The sequence below is a fragment of the Fundulus heteroclitus genome, chromosome 7, assembly GCF_011125445.2.
Source record: "Fundulus heteroclitus isolate FHET01 chromosome 7, MU-UCD_Fhet_4.1, whole genome shotgun sequence".
Taxonomy (NCBI): Eukaryota; Metazoa; Chordata; class Actinopteri; order Cyprinodontiformes; family Fundulidae; genus Fundulus; species Fundulus heteroclitus.
Window position 1 is genome coordinate 29,619,009 of NC_046367.1, and position 18,902 is coordinate 29,637,910.

Genomic DNA, 18,902 nt, shown 5'->3' on the forward strand with positions numbered 1-18,902 from the left:
AAGAAAAAGTATTAAGACCGAGGTCCTGATTAAACCTTTGCACTTTGAGTGCCTTGCAAAAGAATCCATATCCATTGATAATATATTGATAATATTTTGTCGCCTTAGAACCGCAAACTTACATCCATCTGCGTGTCGCTTCATGTGATGGATTAAGATAAAGGAATGCATAATGGTGGTGTGATCTAAGAAGCCCGGTGGGTGGTATCTGCTACCTCAACCCACCCACCCCACTTTTATTAGTTTTTTTTTTACTTTTTTTTTAGATTTTAAGATGTGGGATCACTTCAGTATGTTCAAACTTATTTTTTTTACTTAAGGATTTAAAACATGTAATATCAACAATGTCACCAACAGGGAAAAGAAGGGATTTTCCATCTTATATTCATCACTGCTAAAGAAGAGCATCCACAGCATGATGCTGCCATCACCATGCTTCGGTATGGGATGATTTGCTCAAGGGGATGAACATTCCTAGAGTTTAACAATTGAACACTGTTTAATTGTTTTTATTTTTTTATTTATTTTCAGTTTCTTTGAGCAAAAATACAAGTAAGATTTACATTGAAATGTTAAGACATTTTAGTAGTGCTCAAAAGGAGTAGGTAGAAGTTCTGAGAACCTATAAGAACCTACCCCCAATTACAATATTCATGTCATGTAACATATGCAGTCTTTTGATAAAAGGAGGCATTACAAATCAAAGCACACTTACATGAATACGGTGTCTTATTTTAAAGCAATTGTACAGAAGAAGATATCTAGCAGTACTTATTGAAAATGTTACAAATTATCACATTTAAATGTTTGGGTTACATGCATATTTTGTAGAGATGACATATATATACCTGCTTTTAAATTGTCTTAGCATGGTACTCCTTTTTATTTCTATATCTAACCCATTCCACAACACAACTCCTGCTTGGCTGAGCCCCAGACCTTTAAGTGTGGTGTGAACGCCACATCTTCTCAACACAAATTATGAATGAATGAATGAATGAATGAATAATAAATTAATTATGATAAATTAATTAATATTTTTTATATAAAAAAAAATTATTATTATTATTATCAGTCCAACCACAACCCTTTTCTGCATTTTAGCAAACATCTCAAAGATGTTATTATGTGAGGCCACTTCAAAAATGTTTAAGTCACATTATTTTGATAAAAACTGAAACATCTTAAACCTCCGCTCAGTCTCAAGTCTTTTGCGGCCTCTTCCAGGTTTTCTTCCAGGTACCCTGTAGTCAGGTTTATCCACCACTACATCAGCCCTACGACCCACTTCCCTGTCCCTGCTTAAGAAAAGGCATCTACACAGCATGCTGCTGCCACCACCGTGTCCCCTGCATGGCTTGTGGAAAACTGCAACCAGGACTTATCAGAGCTTTCTTTAAAAGGTCACATTTACGGAGGGCGGTATTCCACTGAGCAGATTTTTAACGTTTAACTTGGCCTGCGAGGATCCAGCAGAGTAGCAATCTGTCAGTATGATTTAGGCTCAATTTAAAAGTTCGCAAGTGACTTTTAAGTAGCAGTTTTGGAGGCATTCATTCATTTATTGGTGTCTTTGTATGTATGGGTAAGTGTGAGTAAAGAGTCTGAGGTAGGAGGGTAAAAAGTCAAGCTCAATTGTCTCAGCAACAGCAACAGATGGTCCAAACAAGACCCCCCCCCCCCCCCCCCCCGCACTCATCTCTCCATCCTCAGGGCCTCTGTCACTAAGTCAGAACAAAGGCTGCCTCCTCTGACGCCGGGTTCGAAGTTAACCAGGCGGAAATATGTCAAACAAAGGCCAGCTGGGACACAAAGGGGACACGGGTATCAGCTCGTGTTTTTAAGGCTCTGAGACTTGAATTACTTGCTGCTCCTGCTGCTGCTGCACAGCCAAACCACTCTAACCCAGTAAAACGGCAGCTTCTGGCATGATAATCCCTGGAAAGTTCGGTGCACGTTTGATGATGACGCAGCGGCCTCTGGGTTTAATTACAGGCTGTCATCTGACTCCACTTCAATGTTTCATGTAACCAGATGTTTTAAATGGCTGCATTGAGAAAAAAACATTAAAAAAAACTGCTGCCACTGTATTTTCAGCGGGTGCCACGACCACGTGCGGCAGCGCTGAGGCTGCACCGTTTGACAGCAGTAACTCGACCCACCAAGGCAGGCGTCGCAGCGACGTCCCATCATGCTCTCTGACACAGAAACCACTCTGGCTGAAAGACGCCATGCCAGAGCTCAAGGCTCGAGTTTCCGCGGCTTGTATGATGACATCCAGCTCGGAGATTTTCTAATGAATGCCGCTTTAATATTTAAGGCCGTACACAGCACCGGGTGCCACTGCTCTTTCCCTCGCTGTGCCACGGCATGAGCTCAGGCCGTATCAGGTGATCAGGCGAGCCGCAACAAAGGAGAGCTAATTAACTAAACCTGAGTTGGACACGCTTGAACAATTGGTTGTGATGGGCTAATTTCTTGGATCACGGTGCGGATTCAGGGAAGTGATGAATGAGTTCCCTGTTCGGCAAACACCATTCAGCAGCTGTGCGTGCTGCAGGGTGAAGCCTGAGCGCGCACAGCTGGGTTTTTGAAGAAAAAATAAATGTCATTTTGGTGCTTAGATGTGGAGGCTCTGCTTCAAATGTATATTTTGGAAAAATTTACAAAAATGTTTGACGTTAAAGAGAAGAAGCGGTAAAGTCACGCAGCGCTGCCTGATTCCCAGCAGTTCAGGGGATGCATCTTTTATAGATGTATTGTATAATATGGTGATTCTGAGCTTAAATGACAAATTTCTTACTAATGATCATTATTTGTGTCACGGACAGGTCACATCTAACATAGGAGGCACTGTTTTTTAATTGCTTTTGGGTTGTTTGGTAAATGCTTTTATGTGTGTCTGTCAATTTACTATGTTTATTATAATCCACATTTATTGTACTTACAATATACATTACAGTACAATGTAGTTTAGCTCATTTGTCATTTTAATGTGTTTGTGTTGTTCATGTAAAAGCGGTGAAAATTAGCAACAGCTATAAACACTCTGTGCCTGTATTGGAACCACATAGAAATGTGTCGTACCAATTTTCAGATTATTCTAAATATTCTCTAATTTCTAATTCTGATTTCAATTGAATATATCCTCCAGTTGACTTATAACACATGTGGTGTGATGGAAGAGGCAAACCAGTTTGTCTTGGCATAGACTGACTAAACAAAGCACATTTTGTGATTGCAGATGTAAATTTGATGCGTTAACTCACTATATTGTAAAATGTTTCAGCAAACCTACATTAAAACCTACATTGAATTATTTCCAACATTAAAACCTACATTGAATTATTTTAGAGATTCCATTATAAATCCATTAACTTTATTTCTTACATCGCCCATGTACAAAGTCAGTGTTAACATTTCATGGTGCAGCAGAAGATTTCTGGTTACTAAAAATAGCCACAAAAACCCAGAAAGTAGCAAAAAATGGTTACAGTTGGGGCACGTTGTGATTTTTAAGTTTCAGAAAAGTTATTATTATAAGCCAAATCAGAAGTTATTTTAAGGGCAACATATCATACACTTTTTTAGCCCTTAAGATACATTTTATTGTGTACTTGGAATCTCTAGGAGTGCAAGAAATTTTAATGCAGTCTGCATAGACATCTTTATATTCTTTTGGGTAATTTTAAAGCCGTTTAGTTTTCTATGTTTCAATTAGGTTTTTCTGAACAATCATGTTACAGTATTTACTGCAGAGCTGCTAAACAAGGTCATGGACTTCCATCTTATCAGTCTTGCAACTCAGTCTTGTTTTTATTTCTCTGAGCGAGTTTATAGTCCAGCTTGAGGGTTGCTGAAGTGGATAAGTCATTGGTTGTTCATTATTCCCAGCATCCTACGAAAATGGCTGAATGCTCTGCAACCTGGAAAGAGGAGCAAAGTGTGAGGTGGCTCCTTTAGATTTAAAGAGACAGCACCAAAACGAGTTGCTCTCTGAAGCACCTCAGAACAGGGGGAACATGGGGTCAAATTAACAAGGAATTCAGACTAAAGCATTGCAGTTCCACTTTACATGGATCATAACTGTATAATTTAATAATGAAAATGAAGAACTGAAAAGCATATATCCACTTTAGAAAGTGTCTGTCTTGCTTTTAATGGCAATCAGCTGTAATTCAGTGAGGGGTTTACCAAAAAGACACTTTAGTAAGGCCCAGATAAATGGTTCTGTTTGTTCCTCAGACACCAGCGGTACATTTCAAAGAGAAACCTGCAAAGCTTATGTCCCTCTTCAGACCCCCATTAACATGCTCCCGGCTGATCAGGATGTAAGTAGACGAGCCTTACAACGACCGTCCACACCTGCCATTAAAATCTGTCAAGGGTAAGTTGTAGAAAGAAAGACATTTCAGAAGAATATTGATAAATTCACCTCATTGTGTCCATAAGAGTATACGTTTGAATCAGAAGCATGTCCTCCATGCTTCTGATTAGATTCTGATTAGAAAAGCTTTCTTGTTGTTGTTGTTTTTTTCATTTAATCTAAAGATTTATGCTGAAAAAAATGTTCTTGCTTTTTCTATATGTGTGCTTTAAATTGTAAGCAAGAGCAGGGAATGTAATGAGGGACGGTAAGGGCATCTGGACGCTGTGAGAGTGGAACAACCAGAAAATATGCCAAGTAGCTGGTCAGATTAATTAAGTAGGCTGAATTAGGCTAAGAGGGGAATCTGGGCAAAGGTCCCGCTGGATTTAACATTGGCACTAGGTTGGGAGCTACATGCTCTAAAAAAAGGAAAACCTCTGTGGTTTTCCTTGACGTCACAAAAATAGGAGCTTTCCCTCTAACATTGAATAATTAACAGAAACATGTGCTGAACACCTCTTACATTTTTTTTTTTTTTTTTGCATTTCTTTGTTTCCGTCCCGTCTGCCTCCTGCTTTATTGCACCGCCAGCGCTTTTAAGCCAGAACTGGGAAGGGGAGGGTGGGGGGGGGAGGCCGGTGACAGAGGGGGGAACATCAGATGATTAAAGGCAACCTCTAACATCTGTGCAGGCAAGACGTATGAATTAATGATAGAGTGAGCAAACTGATCAGAAAATTTGCTAATGGAGTAGGAGGAGTCCCCGTGGGGAACAGGGCTTCCCCCCAGTCTGTGTCTGAGAGAAAAAAACAAAACAGCAATTGTTCGTCATGTTGCGGAGCAGCTACAGCCCCCCTGCTGAGGAGACTATAAACATGTTTAGAGGAGGACCGCCTCCAGCCGTTCTTCTTCTGCGCAGACACAAACTGATGGGGGCGCCTGATCTGTTTCAGGAGCAGTCTGGTTACGACAGAAGGGCAGAAGACCGGTTAACGACAGTGTCACATGCTGGAAGACAATCAAAGACATTTCTCAGTCATCTGTATTTAGGGTGTGTGTGTGTGACTGTCAGTGAACAGATCCACCCTGTCTGGAGAGTGTGAAAGGGGTAAACCCCCCCCCCCCCCCCCCTGTCATCGAGCGATGGAGCTAATCTACTGTGTTGTTAATAAGTGTATTGCAGCTCATTTGCATCACAAACCATGTCTTTAGAGCATGACTGAAATAAGTGGAGTACTTGACTCCCTGCCAGGCTCCTGGATCGGGGTCCTGCCCATTATCGTCTCTGAACATGTATTCATCCCATACAGAACATCAAACCGTATTTTTTTATATATATATAATAGCAGAGAGATTTGCAGCGGTGGGGGATGCGGCCAGAAATGATGCGATTACTGTGCGTTTGATTGGATATCCAGCTAAGCTTCGTGAGTTCGCCGTATCTACAGAGCCACCTGGCTGACCCCCTTCCTGCCTGTCCTCTACGTCTCTGACCTCCTCCGGACCCATCTGACTTTTACAGCCGGGTCACACAGCAGGGATCCTGGCGGTATCCCAGGAATGCTGCCCAGCCAGAACTGTCAGAGACTTTTTTGGGTGTGTTTTGGTTGACTGAGGGAGACGTTTGTGGCACGATCAGTGGGATAGCGAGAGCTGTCAGTAGAGCCATGAAAGGATATCCAGCCCTGTCCTGTCTATGACATTAAGGCCTAATTAAAGTGGTACTGTTGTTTATATTTTCAAAGACCATGTGCTGCTGTCCAAACTGACTGATTTAACATCTGCACTGTAATCAGTTCAATGTATTTTTTAAAAACTTTAACTGCTAAAATGATAAAGAAGGCTTAAAAGCCATTTTCAAAGGCAGCACTCATGTTTCCATTGTTGCAATAACAATAAATCGTTATTGACTACTCATAGCGGGTGAGCTAAAAGGAAACGTGTCCATCAATTATTTATAAATATTCATTTTACAGAGAAAACATCATCAGTATTGGTGGAGGAAAACTTAACGAAATCAGAAATCCGCCACAAATCTTTGATTATGCATCTCTAGCTGGTAACTCGCTGATCTAAAACCCACGACTTCAGACAAAAGCTAAGATCTTAACCGCTCACGACAATAAGGAAACGAGAATGTTATACTTTACCTCCTGCAGCAAATCCAACATTTACAGTACACCAAGAATGCATACTTTTTAATCTGAGCCTGTTTCAATGGTTAAGTTACGATGGGAGTGATTGTAATTGCAGTTTTGATTAGATGTTTAAGAAATTAAAGGGATACTGTCATTTCAGGAAAACAGGAGAGCTTTCCGAGAAAATGTAGCGCGGCACAGGGAGCGAAAACAGTGAAGGGAAGACATACTTTTCAAAACATATTTCTGTTGTATTTCCTTTTCTTTTTTTCCTTTTGGTCACACCTAAACTCTTTGATTATACATCTCTAGCTGTTAAGATAAGATAAGAGATAATATAGACTTAATTGATCTCACAGTGGAGAAATTCACGTGTTACATTGGCTCAATAATCAAAAGGTGCCAAAAGGAGGAAAAGGTGCATGAGGTATATACAGTGCATCCACATATATACAGTGGATCGGGGGGGAAAAAAAGAAATAAAGCAGAGATTTAAGATGACTTATGTACATTTAAGGTGACTACATATGGATTTGACGCTGTACATTAAAGTGGTACCAGGTAAAGAACAATAGTGAGGTAGTGAGAACAGCTGAAGTCTCTTATTTAACAGGATTATTGCACAGGTTATTAAATAGTAATTGCATGTTAGTTATTGCACAAGTTATTGCAGTTATAGTGCAGCATTGTAAAGTCTGATGGCAGCAGGGATAAATGACCTGCGGTAGCGCTCCTTTTTCTTTCTTTTTTTTAAATCATCTTGCTAATCTAAAACCCAACACTTCAGACAAAACCTAATATCTTAACCGCTCACGACAATAAGGAAATGAGAATGTTATACTTTACCTCCTGGAGCAACATTTTTAGCGAAAACGGTGAAGGGAAGACATGCTTTTTAAAACATATTTGTTGCAATCAGTTTAAAACAGCGAGTTTCTACTGTATTTGCTCTTCTTTTTTTTCCCTTTTGGTCACACCTAAATGTTTCAGATGTTTGTAAATAATTCAGTTAATTATGGGGCAGAAACCTATCCAAACCGACCTGGCCTTCAGAAACATACAAGTGTGACACAAAAAGGAGAGACACAAGAAATCTGTAAAGGGGGGAAAAAGTTTTTTTTTTTTTACAGTACCGATTAGGGCTGAACAATTAATCACATTTTCAATATAATCGTGATTTAAAAAAACACAATTTCCAAATCGCAGAGTCTGCAATTTTTGGCTATGTAACAATTAGGGAATTAGACACGTCCATTAGGTGTTGGTAAAATGTTTAAAGTGGGTTTGCCTCCGCATGGAAGGGAAGACAGTTTCAGCAGTGAGATAATCTAATTTTTTTACTTGTTTTAGAGTTTATATAATCATACAAAGCATTAAGTACAGGTCAATCAGTTTAATACATAGACTTGTTTGTTGGTTGCACTTGATGTTCAACAAGGATTGATGTCAAAATCAACTAACAGCTGTTCTCTTGAATAATATTCTGATTAATAGAAACATTAAAAGTTCTTGTTTTAAATAGTCCTTGTTTACAAACATCTTTATTTAGACGCCATTTTTGTTGCTAGTGGTTAATACAGAGAAAAGTCAAAATTGCAATTTTGGTTGAAATATATTGTAGGCAGAACGCAATCATATCTGCTCTGAGTTTAGATGCTGTGGGTCTTTTAGCACCTAATCCGCACGGCGAGGAAACAAAATGATTTGTTGTTTGTATATGTTTAAAAAGACATGATAAATTTAACTGGAAAAAAAAAATCGCAATATTAAGAAAAAAAATCGTAATTAGATTATTTTCCAAAATCGTTCAGCCCTAGTACCGATGTCATGATGGCAGGTTAAAGTATTCAGCCTACAGCAACGGAGGATCGCTCAGTGAGAGATGCTTACCTCGACCCTGATGAATGTTTGCCTCACCACTTAGATCTGAAACTGCAGCTTAGGCAGAAATGTCATCATGGGACACAAACACTTACAAATGTTTTTTGGGTTATTTTTCAACCCAGGCTGTATTTCCATGTAGTCAACCTACAGTCATGGGATAGTGTAAGTTAGAGACACGCATGTCCCGTCCTATAATAAGCTGCATCTCCACTGACAGAGTAATCATAGGGGGATAAATAAGGAAAGTTAACATCTGGGCAGGCAGCAGTAATCACAGGTCGGCTGTTATTAAGCTGCATGACGGGACTTTTGAACCAGAGGATTTAGGAGGCGGGTTACCGTTACACAGCGTCTGTCCGCCTGAAGGTACCGGATAGCCAGTGTGAAGGCCAGTGTGGTTTTTGGCAAAAATACAGTAAATGGTTTCAAGCATTCATTTCCAAACGTCAATCATGGGAGAAAAAAACAAAACAAAACTGTGCACAAATCTGGAAAAATGTATTTCCGAGTAGATTCAAGCTCTTTTAGACTTGCCTCTGAAGTATGGAGGGATTGTTGAAAATCATTTTGAGATATGAAGATGAGAAAAGGCTGTTTTAGTTATTTTTAGGCAAACCAAGAGTCACTGAGATATAACAGTGACAGCTTGAAATAAAAATGTGTCATGTCACTAAGACTTAAAAGAGACAGTTCCAGGTTCATTTATCTTAAATACAAACCTGGATTTTCTTTAAAAAAAAAATCAAGAATTTGTAAAATGGTGTGAACACAAGAGCTACAGTATTATCCAGCCGGTTTGGGACGATTCCCCTCTCCAACACACTCCTGAATCAAATTGCTGAATCAGCGTATCCCTCAGCTTTGCAGGGAGCCGGTAACAAGCCGTTCATTCGGTGAAGGTGTGTTAGAGAAGGGATGCATCTAAAAGCTGCAGGATTGTACCTCTAGACTAGAGGATTGAACTTGGACCCCTCTGGTGTTAACTATCAATATTGTCCCACATTCACGTTTTGTATTCTGGGCCCACTACGGTCTGGTTTCCCATAGGTGAGTGGCATACATAAATAAGAGAAATACAAGAAAGTTAAGCTGCCACTGAGAAAAACAATAATTAAGACTGACAAACTTTGGGTCAGTTTGATTAAATATATTCTTGTGGATTTTATGTTTAATCAGTTTAGGACTGTTGGTGGACTATTTTAGGACGATATTACAAATAATGTGAAATAGTAGTGGGCATTTATCATATTGTTTGATGTTGTTAAAAATGTATTGTATTATTGTGATACAGTTTTGCATTTATTGTGACAATGACATATTCCAGTTCATGATGTCTGAAACCCCAAAAAACTAGCAGTACTGCTATTATTTTGTACTATTTTTGCCGCTTTTTTTCCCCAAGAGAGGATCAATAAATGTCAATAATTTGAAAAAAAGGATTTGATACAGTTACTGTGTGCAACTAATTGATAAAAAATCCCACGTCTTTATGTAAACGGTGTCCTGAAGAAGCCTATAACATATGGGTATGTTTTTTTTAGGACCGGTATTTGTAGCATGACTGCTGTGGCATAAAGTCACAGCCATACAGATACAGAGGAAAGGCTGAAGAAAAGTTGTAAATTGTGTTTTTTATCATCACTTCTGTTGTTATCACAAATCCCATAAAGTTTCCATCCATCAATTGTCTAAGCCTGCTCATCCATACCGGCTCATGGTGGTCTGGTGCCTATCGCCCAATGGGCTTTGGGCAAGAAGTAGTTGAAAATATAGTAGTTATCACATCAATAACAGCCAATGGCGACTTTAGAAATAAATAATTTTATAGAAAAATAAAATTATAGCCTTAATGCTCAAATAACCCACAAAAAGCTTCATATTTATCATACTCTAGACTCTAAAACTCTCTCCAGGTGGATGGGCAGAAATGACAAACGCCACGCAGCAACTGTCCGTCATCTAGACCCCAGCAGACAGGAAGCCACGCGTCTGCGCTCCGTTATTTGTTACTTGTGAAAACCCGTTGAAAGGTGGGTGTTTATGTATTCCCCCTAGGAGCACAAGCGCAGACGGCTTCGCATGAAGAGCTTAGAGATGTAGCTGATAAAGCTAAAGTCAACAGCTTGGTGTCAGCAGGAGGCTATCATAGCACTGAGCTTCCCGGCATGACGCTGAGCTCACTGATAGACGGGCGGGGGGTGAGGGTCAGGCTAATCATACAGTTATATCAAATGCAAACACAACCTGCCCCGCTGACATCTATCAGCAATTCTCAACATCGTAGTCTGAAAGCAGAGTTAAAGAAACCGACTCAAGAGCTGCACCAGCTCACCTGATTGTCAGTCTGAGTGGGGATAATCCCGGTTTTCAGGTTCACGGTTAGACAAATGTCTGTTGCTAATTAGCCTCTGCGCTCCTGTGATAGATTATACCAACTTTGGACTGAAGCAAAGCTGCAGGATTCCTGCTGACGCACACAACAACCACCGCCTTAGTAATAATGCCCTCCATTATTACTAAGTACTAAAAAAAATGTTTAATCCGAACCAATCAGGGCTGTAAATTCACCACAACTTCAACCCCCTCCAATTAGACGCTATAATGCTCACAAAAACTATTTCATGTGTAATTAAGAATTAGGAGAGCTGCTTAAAGAAGATTTAGAGGAATGCAGGCCCCGTTTTGTTTAACCTTTCCTTCCTTGCTTCCTTCCTTCTTCACATCCGAGCTTTACTTCCTGACTGTTTTCCTCACTTCAAGGTTAATCGGGATGAAGGTCTAGTCAAGATTATTTCTGCAGCTTCATTTGTAGACGGGATAATTCATAGTGCTCTATAGGAAAAATAAAGGAATATAGGTAAAGACAATTGCATTAAAAACGTGAGAATAAAAGTACAAATAAAGAATCACTTACAGAGAAGGGACCTGTGAAATGCTGATTCAACTAAAATAATTACAGAATTTATTTATATGGGTTTTTAGTTTTTCATGAAGTTTTCAGGGAGCAACTAAGTGTAATTTATAATTACATAATTTGTCAATGTAGCACCAGTCTAAACCAAATTAGAACAGTACCAATAGCTCCCTTCTAATATTCCACTCACTCAATCATGAATGTTATTATCAAATATGACAAACACAGAACGGAGACCCAGTAATAGCAAGATAGAAGTTTTATGAGGGTTACTGATTAGATTATATTCACTTAAAACCTCCACGCTGTAGAGTGTGGTTGAAAGCCTGTCTGGAAAGCACTGAGGAGATTGTTTGGCTTTAACAAAAAGTAGTTTATTTGCTGATAAACTGCCTTTTGAAATGTATTTGCCAAAATAATGCTTGGAAGTTGGCCGCCGCGATCTCAGATTCGCGGCTCTTAATAGCCGGAGATGCAGGAAGTGACAACCGAACAGAGAGAATGCCGCCACTGCGGGAGAAAAATAGCTCATGGGACTACAAGCAAGTTTCTCACATTATCTGTCATGACTGAACTTTACACCGAGTTTGCTGATCCATTGCTCCGACTTCAGGGAGCCAGACATAAACAGCTCATCAGGTTCTTAGGGATGCTTTAAGAATGCGAGTCTATATCTGTGTGTGGAAAGGTGACGGTGTGAAACATAAAGCCTTGCCACTACAGCGCTACGATGCGCGGATGACAGGAAAGCCTTGACCTGGAATTTGCAGGGTCAGGGATGGGAATTTGGGATTCTCTCGGTCAGAGTATATATATATATAAAGGAAGGAATTTGCAGTGTAATGTAAGGAAGGAGTTAACAGCTGTGGCAAACTCCTCGTGTGGCTCTACAGTGTGCAGCTGCTGCCGGTGCTATAGAGGAACTGATGACCAAGTTTAGAAAATAGCTCAAATTCTACCTTGTCTGCAGGATCTTTCACAAAGGAAACACAAACTTTTAAATTATATATATATATATATATATATATATATATATATATATATACACGTTGCTGCCACATCCAGCAGCTGGTTGACTTTGAATGGAGTCACATTCACTCAGAGGACGGATTGGGTGTGGAGTCATGGTGCTGAGGTTTTTATGGTGTAGTGTCAGCTCCTGAGAGCCTTCGCTGATGGACAGGATGGGCGTTCAGGATGAGGTCTCAGAGCACACGCCCTTATAGTCGACACTCCTCTTGACAAACTGCCACGACTGCCGCCTTGTAACCATCGTCCCTCTCGCAAACAGCATCGTGCGAGGCAGAAGCCAACCAATCTCAGTACAACGTGAGACATCCCCAGACCGCTTTTAGCATAAAATCTTCCACGATGTAAACAGTTCCACCTGACAGGGAGGGTACAGGCTGGTCTATAATTGACGCACCTAGGTACCATGTGGAATAAGACATGCGGACACAACATCTGCAGCATTTATGCTCCGTGCGGCTTTTCCTCCTACGTCGCGCTATTCTCCTGGACTCTAGAGGGCAGCGTTCTGCTCCTACACTAAGTGTACCATACCCCACCACACGTAGAAGTAGAAAACACAATTGTTTCCGATATTTTAATGCCTGTTACTTTCTTCCAAGAGTGACGGCGATTTCTGTCCAGCGATCGTAAACTAGTTCTTGATCATGGAGATCTTTATGGGGCGAAGAATAAAGATATCTATATTTACAAACCTCCCCTCTTGCTCGCCCGCCATGTCTTTACTCGTGGGACTGTCAACGTTGTTAGGAATTTTCCCAGGTGTGCGGAGAGGAAACTTTTAGCCATGTAGAGGGGAGTAGTAGCCAAAGTGATGTAATATGGCCCCACAGACCTCGCGGATGTGTCGAGCCAGGCTTAAGATGACTATTAGTCAGAGAAGCAGTCCAAGGTAACTCTGGAGGAGCTGCAGAGGTGCACAGCTCCCATGGGCAAACCTGTCAGCAGGACTGGTGCACTCCACAAATCTGTTTTTTTATGAAAGGATGGCAAAAGGACAGTTGTTGTTGAAAGAAAAGCTTTAGATGTCTTGTTTTTATTTAGCCACAAACCATGTACCATAGGAGACACAGCAAAATGTGGAAAAAAAGGTGCTCTGATCTGAACTTTTTTCGTTATGCATGGCAGTAAAGTAACATTATACATCACCCTGAACGTGCTGTTACATCAGCAAAGGGCAAAGCTTGGTGGTGGCAGCATTATACTATGGGAATGCTTTTCTCTGGTAGGAGAAGGGAAGCTGGTCAGGGCTGATGGGGAAGATGAACTGAGCTAAATACGACACAATCCCAGAAGACCAAATGCTAGACAATGAAAAAAAATTTAGACAGGGACAGAAGCTCACCTTCAGACAGGACTGTAAAACCTAGAGCATGCAGCCAAGGCTTCAGTGGAGTGGTTGAGACTGAAGAGTATTCATGCCAGAATGACCAAGTTAAAGTCCAGACCAAATGCCAGTCACTATCTGTAGCAGTATTTGAAAATATTGATGTTCACAAACACTTTCCATCCAATCTGACTAAGCATGGCATATTTTGCAAAGAAAACTGATTTAAAAATTCTGTCTCTACAAGTGGAAAGCTGTTTACATATGTATCTCAAAAGACTTGCAGTTTAAATTGCAATGAAAAGGGGTTCCACAAGGTATTCATCAGAGGGATAAATAAAACACTCTTCAAATTTCATTTGGACAAAAAAAAAAGGAAATAATGGACACATATTCCTGCATCTCGCACATGCATTCCAAACTTTTTGTTGACCTTTGTAAAGTTTGAAGAGCATCAGTTTCACTCACATCATCTACAATTACAACAATTTTATCGAACACAATGGGTTCACTGAGGACTAGATTCAAGGTCAGATCTCAGTGGTAGAGTAAAAAAAAAACATTGTAATTCTAAATATTCATATAGTTTAGTAAGGCTTTGTGTTTTTTAAGAGTTTTAAACTTGATCCGGGGGAAAAGTATTGCTCTTTAATTAGTTTAAGTAAAGTAAACCTGTTAAGATTAAGATAAAAGAAGCAATTATATTAATGCTTTGTTGCTTTTCAGATTCCAAGACCCTCATTAAGGAATCATACAGAGGTTTATCCTGTTGAACTTAGTTTCACAGGGTTGAATTTAATCTCTGTTTTTGCGTCCAGAGTTCCCACTTAATTAAATCCAAACTGTTGCTCCACAGCAGTCAAGGCACTGGCTTCCTTCCATGACACCAAAGGTCACTTAAAGAACCAGGACAGTTCAGTCGATTTATTTCTGACGCAGTTTTAATGAGAGGCGACGCTGAAAAAAACAACTTTGCTCAATGTCGCCACAGTTTTTTCCCCCCATATATACTCCGTAACACAATTATGCGAAAGATTATTATCGATAGCCAAAAAAATGACCAAAAACAGGACAAACTTTTCATGTAAAAAATCTCTTGGAAGCTGAAATTAAAAATAAACCAGAAAAAGAGAAAAGACTCATCGCTCATCATGCTGGTTTCATGTATTCTCCGGTAAATGGCACTGTTCATTATATAAAATATTTTGTTATTTTATAATACAGTGATTCAAAAATGCTATTGAAATTTCTGAAGGTTTTGTTATGTTTTATGAAATATTAAGCAGTCAGTCTGGTGAAAAAGATAACATGTCGTCTCCTGACTTTTCTATTTTTCGGAGCCATGTCAAATTAGTTGTCACCCTCCCGTGATTGTAAGTTTTATGTTATATTTATTAAGTAACATTCATTAAGTAAAAAATTGTTAGTAAATTTCTCAAATGTTATTGCAGCGTCTTTCAACAGATGGACCACTGTGGATATGCATTTCAGTAGAGATCACCAAGTTATGACTTTTAGCATCAGGTAAAAGTAGCTTTTTTTTAAACTGAAAAAAGCAAAAACATCAAAAGTAATTAAAATTAACTGCAAAAGGCTAAATATCCACCCATTTTCTATACATGCTTTTTCTTGCAGGGTCGTGGGGGGTGCCTATATCCAGTGGCCGAAGGTGACAGGCGGTCGTCAGTCTATCACAGGACACCACACAGACAAACAACCATTCACACACTCACACCTAAGGGCAATTTAGAGTAACCAATTAACCTAACAGTCATGTTTTTGGACTTTGGAGGAAGCCAGAGTACCCAGAGAGAACCCACGCATGCACAGGGAGGAAATGCAAACTCCATGCAAAAGGTCCTGGCTTCAAATCCAGGGATTGAAGTGATACCCACTGCGCCACTGTCCAGGTCAACACATAAATAAATAAATAAAGTTTGGTTGAAATTAATCTTTGTGTCAGTCTTACATAAATTGGAAGAAAAAAAACGCACAGGATAAACACTACAGATGATCCTAAATATTAATCTTCTTCATAGGATATCTCTCTAATAGAGTCAGATTACACAGCATAATCCAGCTCAACTCCATCTGTTCACGACACAAGAGAATATAGATGGCCAAAGTTTTAAATAAAAGCATGAAGGAGGGCTTACTGAGGCTGAATCCGTTATTGTTTAACTGAAAATATTAGAAAGAAACCCCCGTTTGAAAGTCACCTTAGATAAAGAAAGCCTTGCAAAAGCATTTGGATCGGTTTATCTTATTCATAATTTGTCTGGTTACAATCAATTTCAGTGTATATTACTAGTATTCTGTGTGATAGATCAATACAAAGAAGCACATACGTGTGAATAGAGCTGCATGATACAATGAAAATATGTTGCAGGTGTTGATTACGAATAACCCACATTTTCCAGACTATTTTTTCTTACCACTGCACGATGTCCCCGTCAGTCTCCGAGCTTCTGCATCTTAGCCACTGAAAATATGCATCAGGTGTGAGCATCGAGGGGGTTCCAGTCCATTTAGCTGGACAAATATATTTTCAATATGCAGAGCTTGAATGAATGAAACTACAATACCCTACCAAAAACTGAACCCAGGCAGTCATTTGTTACTGTGATATTGCACACATTCAGCGTTACAGTGTGTCAATGTGCGATTCTAATTTAAAAGTAGAGGTCATATTTTTCTAAATTACCGGTACCGACAAATACAAACGTGTGACATGCATATGTCTTTAGCCCCTTTACTGTGATATTCCTAAATAAAATACACCCAAAAACACAACCTTAATAATTAGTAATAGAGTCTGGAGGGTTTTTTTTTATTCCAGTGTAAATCCTGCCTTAGAGGTTTGTTAAAGACTATTTGTGAGTGTACAACATTAAAAGTTGTTGAGATGTTTAAACAGTTTTAGGTTAAAAAAAATGATATCCCAAGCTTCACCGTCTCACCAAGCAGTGTTCAACCCATCATCTGAAAATTTAGAGGATGGTACAACCACAAACCTAACTTTGCATGACCTTCTACCTTAATTTAGGTAACGAGAGTTTTAAGCAAAGAAGAGGTCAGTAATAATTAATCTGGAGGAGCAGCAGAGATCCTCAGCTCAGGTGGAGAAATCTGCTAACATAACAACTATTCAACAAATTTTGTTTTTGTACAAATGGAAAGCCACAAGAAGTCCTGCATCCGGTCCCACAAGCCATATAAGGGACACACCAAGCGTACCGACACGTGGACGTTCGCGTCCCGCGAGTAAGTTGGGACTGAATACAACCGCAAGTCACACTTTTTGGATTTTTATTTGTAGTATTTATTTTCCTCTTCACAAACATGCGCTACTTTGTGTTAGTCCAATGGCTTAAATCTTGATTAAACACCATGAAAATTGTGGTTTTAAAGTGACAAAATGTGAATTTGAGGAGGGTTTGAGTAGTTAAAGTCAGTAAAAAACATAATTCACGCACATTATAAATGAGTAATTCTAAAAAACTAAAATATGCTCAGAAAACACGTCAGTAAAGTAAAGTCAGTAAAACATACTATTGTACAGGTGGCGGGTTTTAGGCTAAAACACAAAGAAATCTCCCTTGCTAGAAACATGCTCCATATGAGTCTATGTTGAGTCAGAACTCAGTTCATCACGGGGCGAGGCTGATGGTACAAGAGGTGAAGACAGGGATGAGTCCTGCCAGTACCAGTACCAACACACTGTCTCCAGAGATTTGGCCCTCCTCTGAATCACAGGAGGATGACAAATCAGACCTCCAGCCATGACCTCCAACAACCCTGAGGTGTTTAAGCTGAATGGCCATGACACATCCAGCCAGCATGGGACATGGTCAGCTTTTACAGGTGGCTACTGCCACAATGGCATAAAAAAAAAAAACTCCTTTAAACGAGGGCCAGATAATGGCATCAAGCCAGTTGGTCTATTTAGTGTATATTTTTCAGCAGTTAGATGATAGTAAATAATTAAGTTTGATGCATTATCATTATTTTGTGCTTCTAAGTTTACATTTCAGACCAGCTAAGAGGAAAATTATTGGAATAAAATATAGTCATAATTGAAAACGCATCAAAAGAACAAAAATTAATTAATTAATTAGAGAAATAGAAAAAAAACATCACAGGGCATTAACCCCACCTTACAGGTAAAAATATAAAGGCGTCCAATGCGATAGGACCAAACAAAGAGGGCTTGGGGGCCAAAGGGGGGGGGGGGGGTCCCCGAGTATAGCTCAGAATTTGCACTACAACAACCCAGCTTCCAAAACGCGTTTAGTGCGAGGAAAACTGATCTGACTTACCTCTGCAAAGAAGAAATCCATCTCCGACAGAGCAAGAGCCCTCTTCTCTTTGTAATCTGACCCTAGGGTACCACAGCTGAGGAGGAGGAAAACCCCAAGTCCCGAATAACACCCATCCGCTTCCTCAGGGCGAATAAAACTTATTCTCTGTTATAAGGCCGCTCGCTCTCGGGACTCCGTTGGTCAAATGTTAGTCCATTGTCCATTCCTTCTCTCGGACACTTTTAAGCTGTTCCCCCTTTGCCGGTTCTCCGGTGTCCGGTGCGACTCGCGGCCGTGAGTCTGCTCCTCTGCTGTCTAGTCATCTCAACGAGGCAGCCGGCACATTATGCAGAGAGGAGGAGTCTGCAGGCACAGCCGCCTCCCCTCAGCATACGCCCTCTTTGTTTCTGCTCTACACGGTCATTTATCAGCACATTCAACACCTTCTTAAATAAAACCACGTTAGTTCACTTTCCCCTAGTTTAAACGAATGCATGGAATGCAATTTTAATGCAGTATGTTAAAGATTCGCTGATAAGGAAGGGGGAAAAAATAACTCAGTCTAACAGAAAAGCAACCAAAACAACACTTAGACTTAGACAGATTTAGACTTAGACAACTTTATTTGTCATTTTGTATGTCCAGAGTGCGTACAGAACGAAATTTCGTTGCATACAGCTTATAGGAGCATAGTCAGATTATGGCAACATTACAATATAAAGTGCAGCAGTGATCAAATGAGAAAAACAGTGAGCCGTCACATTATGCTGGAGAATTTACAAACCATTCTTAATGTGCAAAATAAAGGTGCAAAAAGTCATTTGTGGGGAAAAAATGCATTTCTGTTGTGTAAAGGGAAACTAAGAGTTCAGCAGCATTTGGTAATGCCAGATAAGAGATGTAGTGATGCAGATGTGCAAATGTACAGATGTACAACTCT

At 39.8% G+C, this 18,902-nt stretch overlaps 1 protein-coding gene across 1 annotated transcript in view; it reads right to left on the reverse strand.

Annotated features, from left to right (window-relative positions):
- myo10l3 (myosin X, like 3) overlaps positions 1 to 18,286 on the reverse strand; it is a 93,330-nt gene extending 75,044 nt beyond the window's left edge. The window contains 1 exon segment of the mRNA XM_036139435.1: positions 17,981 to 18,286. Within this exon segment, the coding sequence (XP_035995328.1) occupies positions 17,981 to 18,001 (21 nt within the window). The 5' untranslated portion in view covers positions 18,002 to 18,286.
- Positions 18,287 to 18,902: the final 616 nt, after the last annotated feature.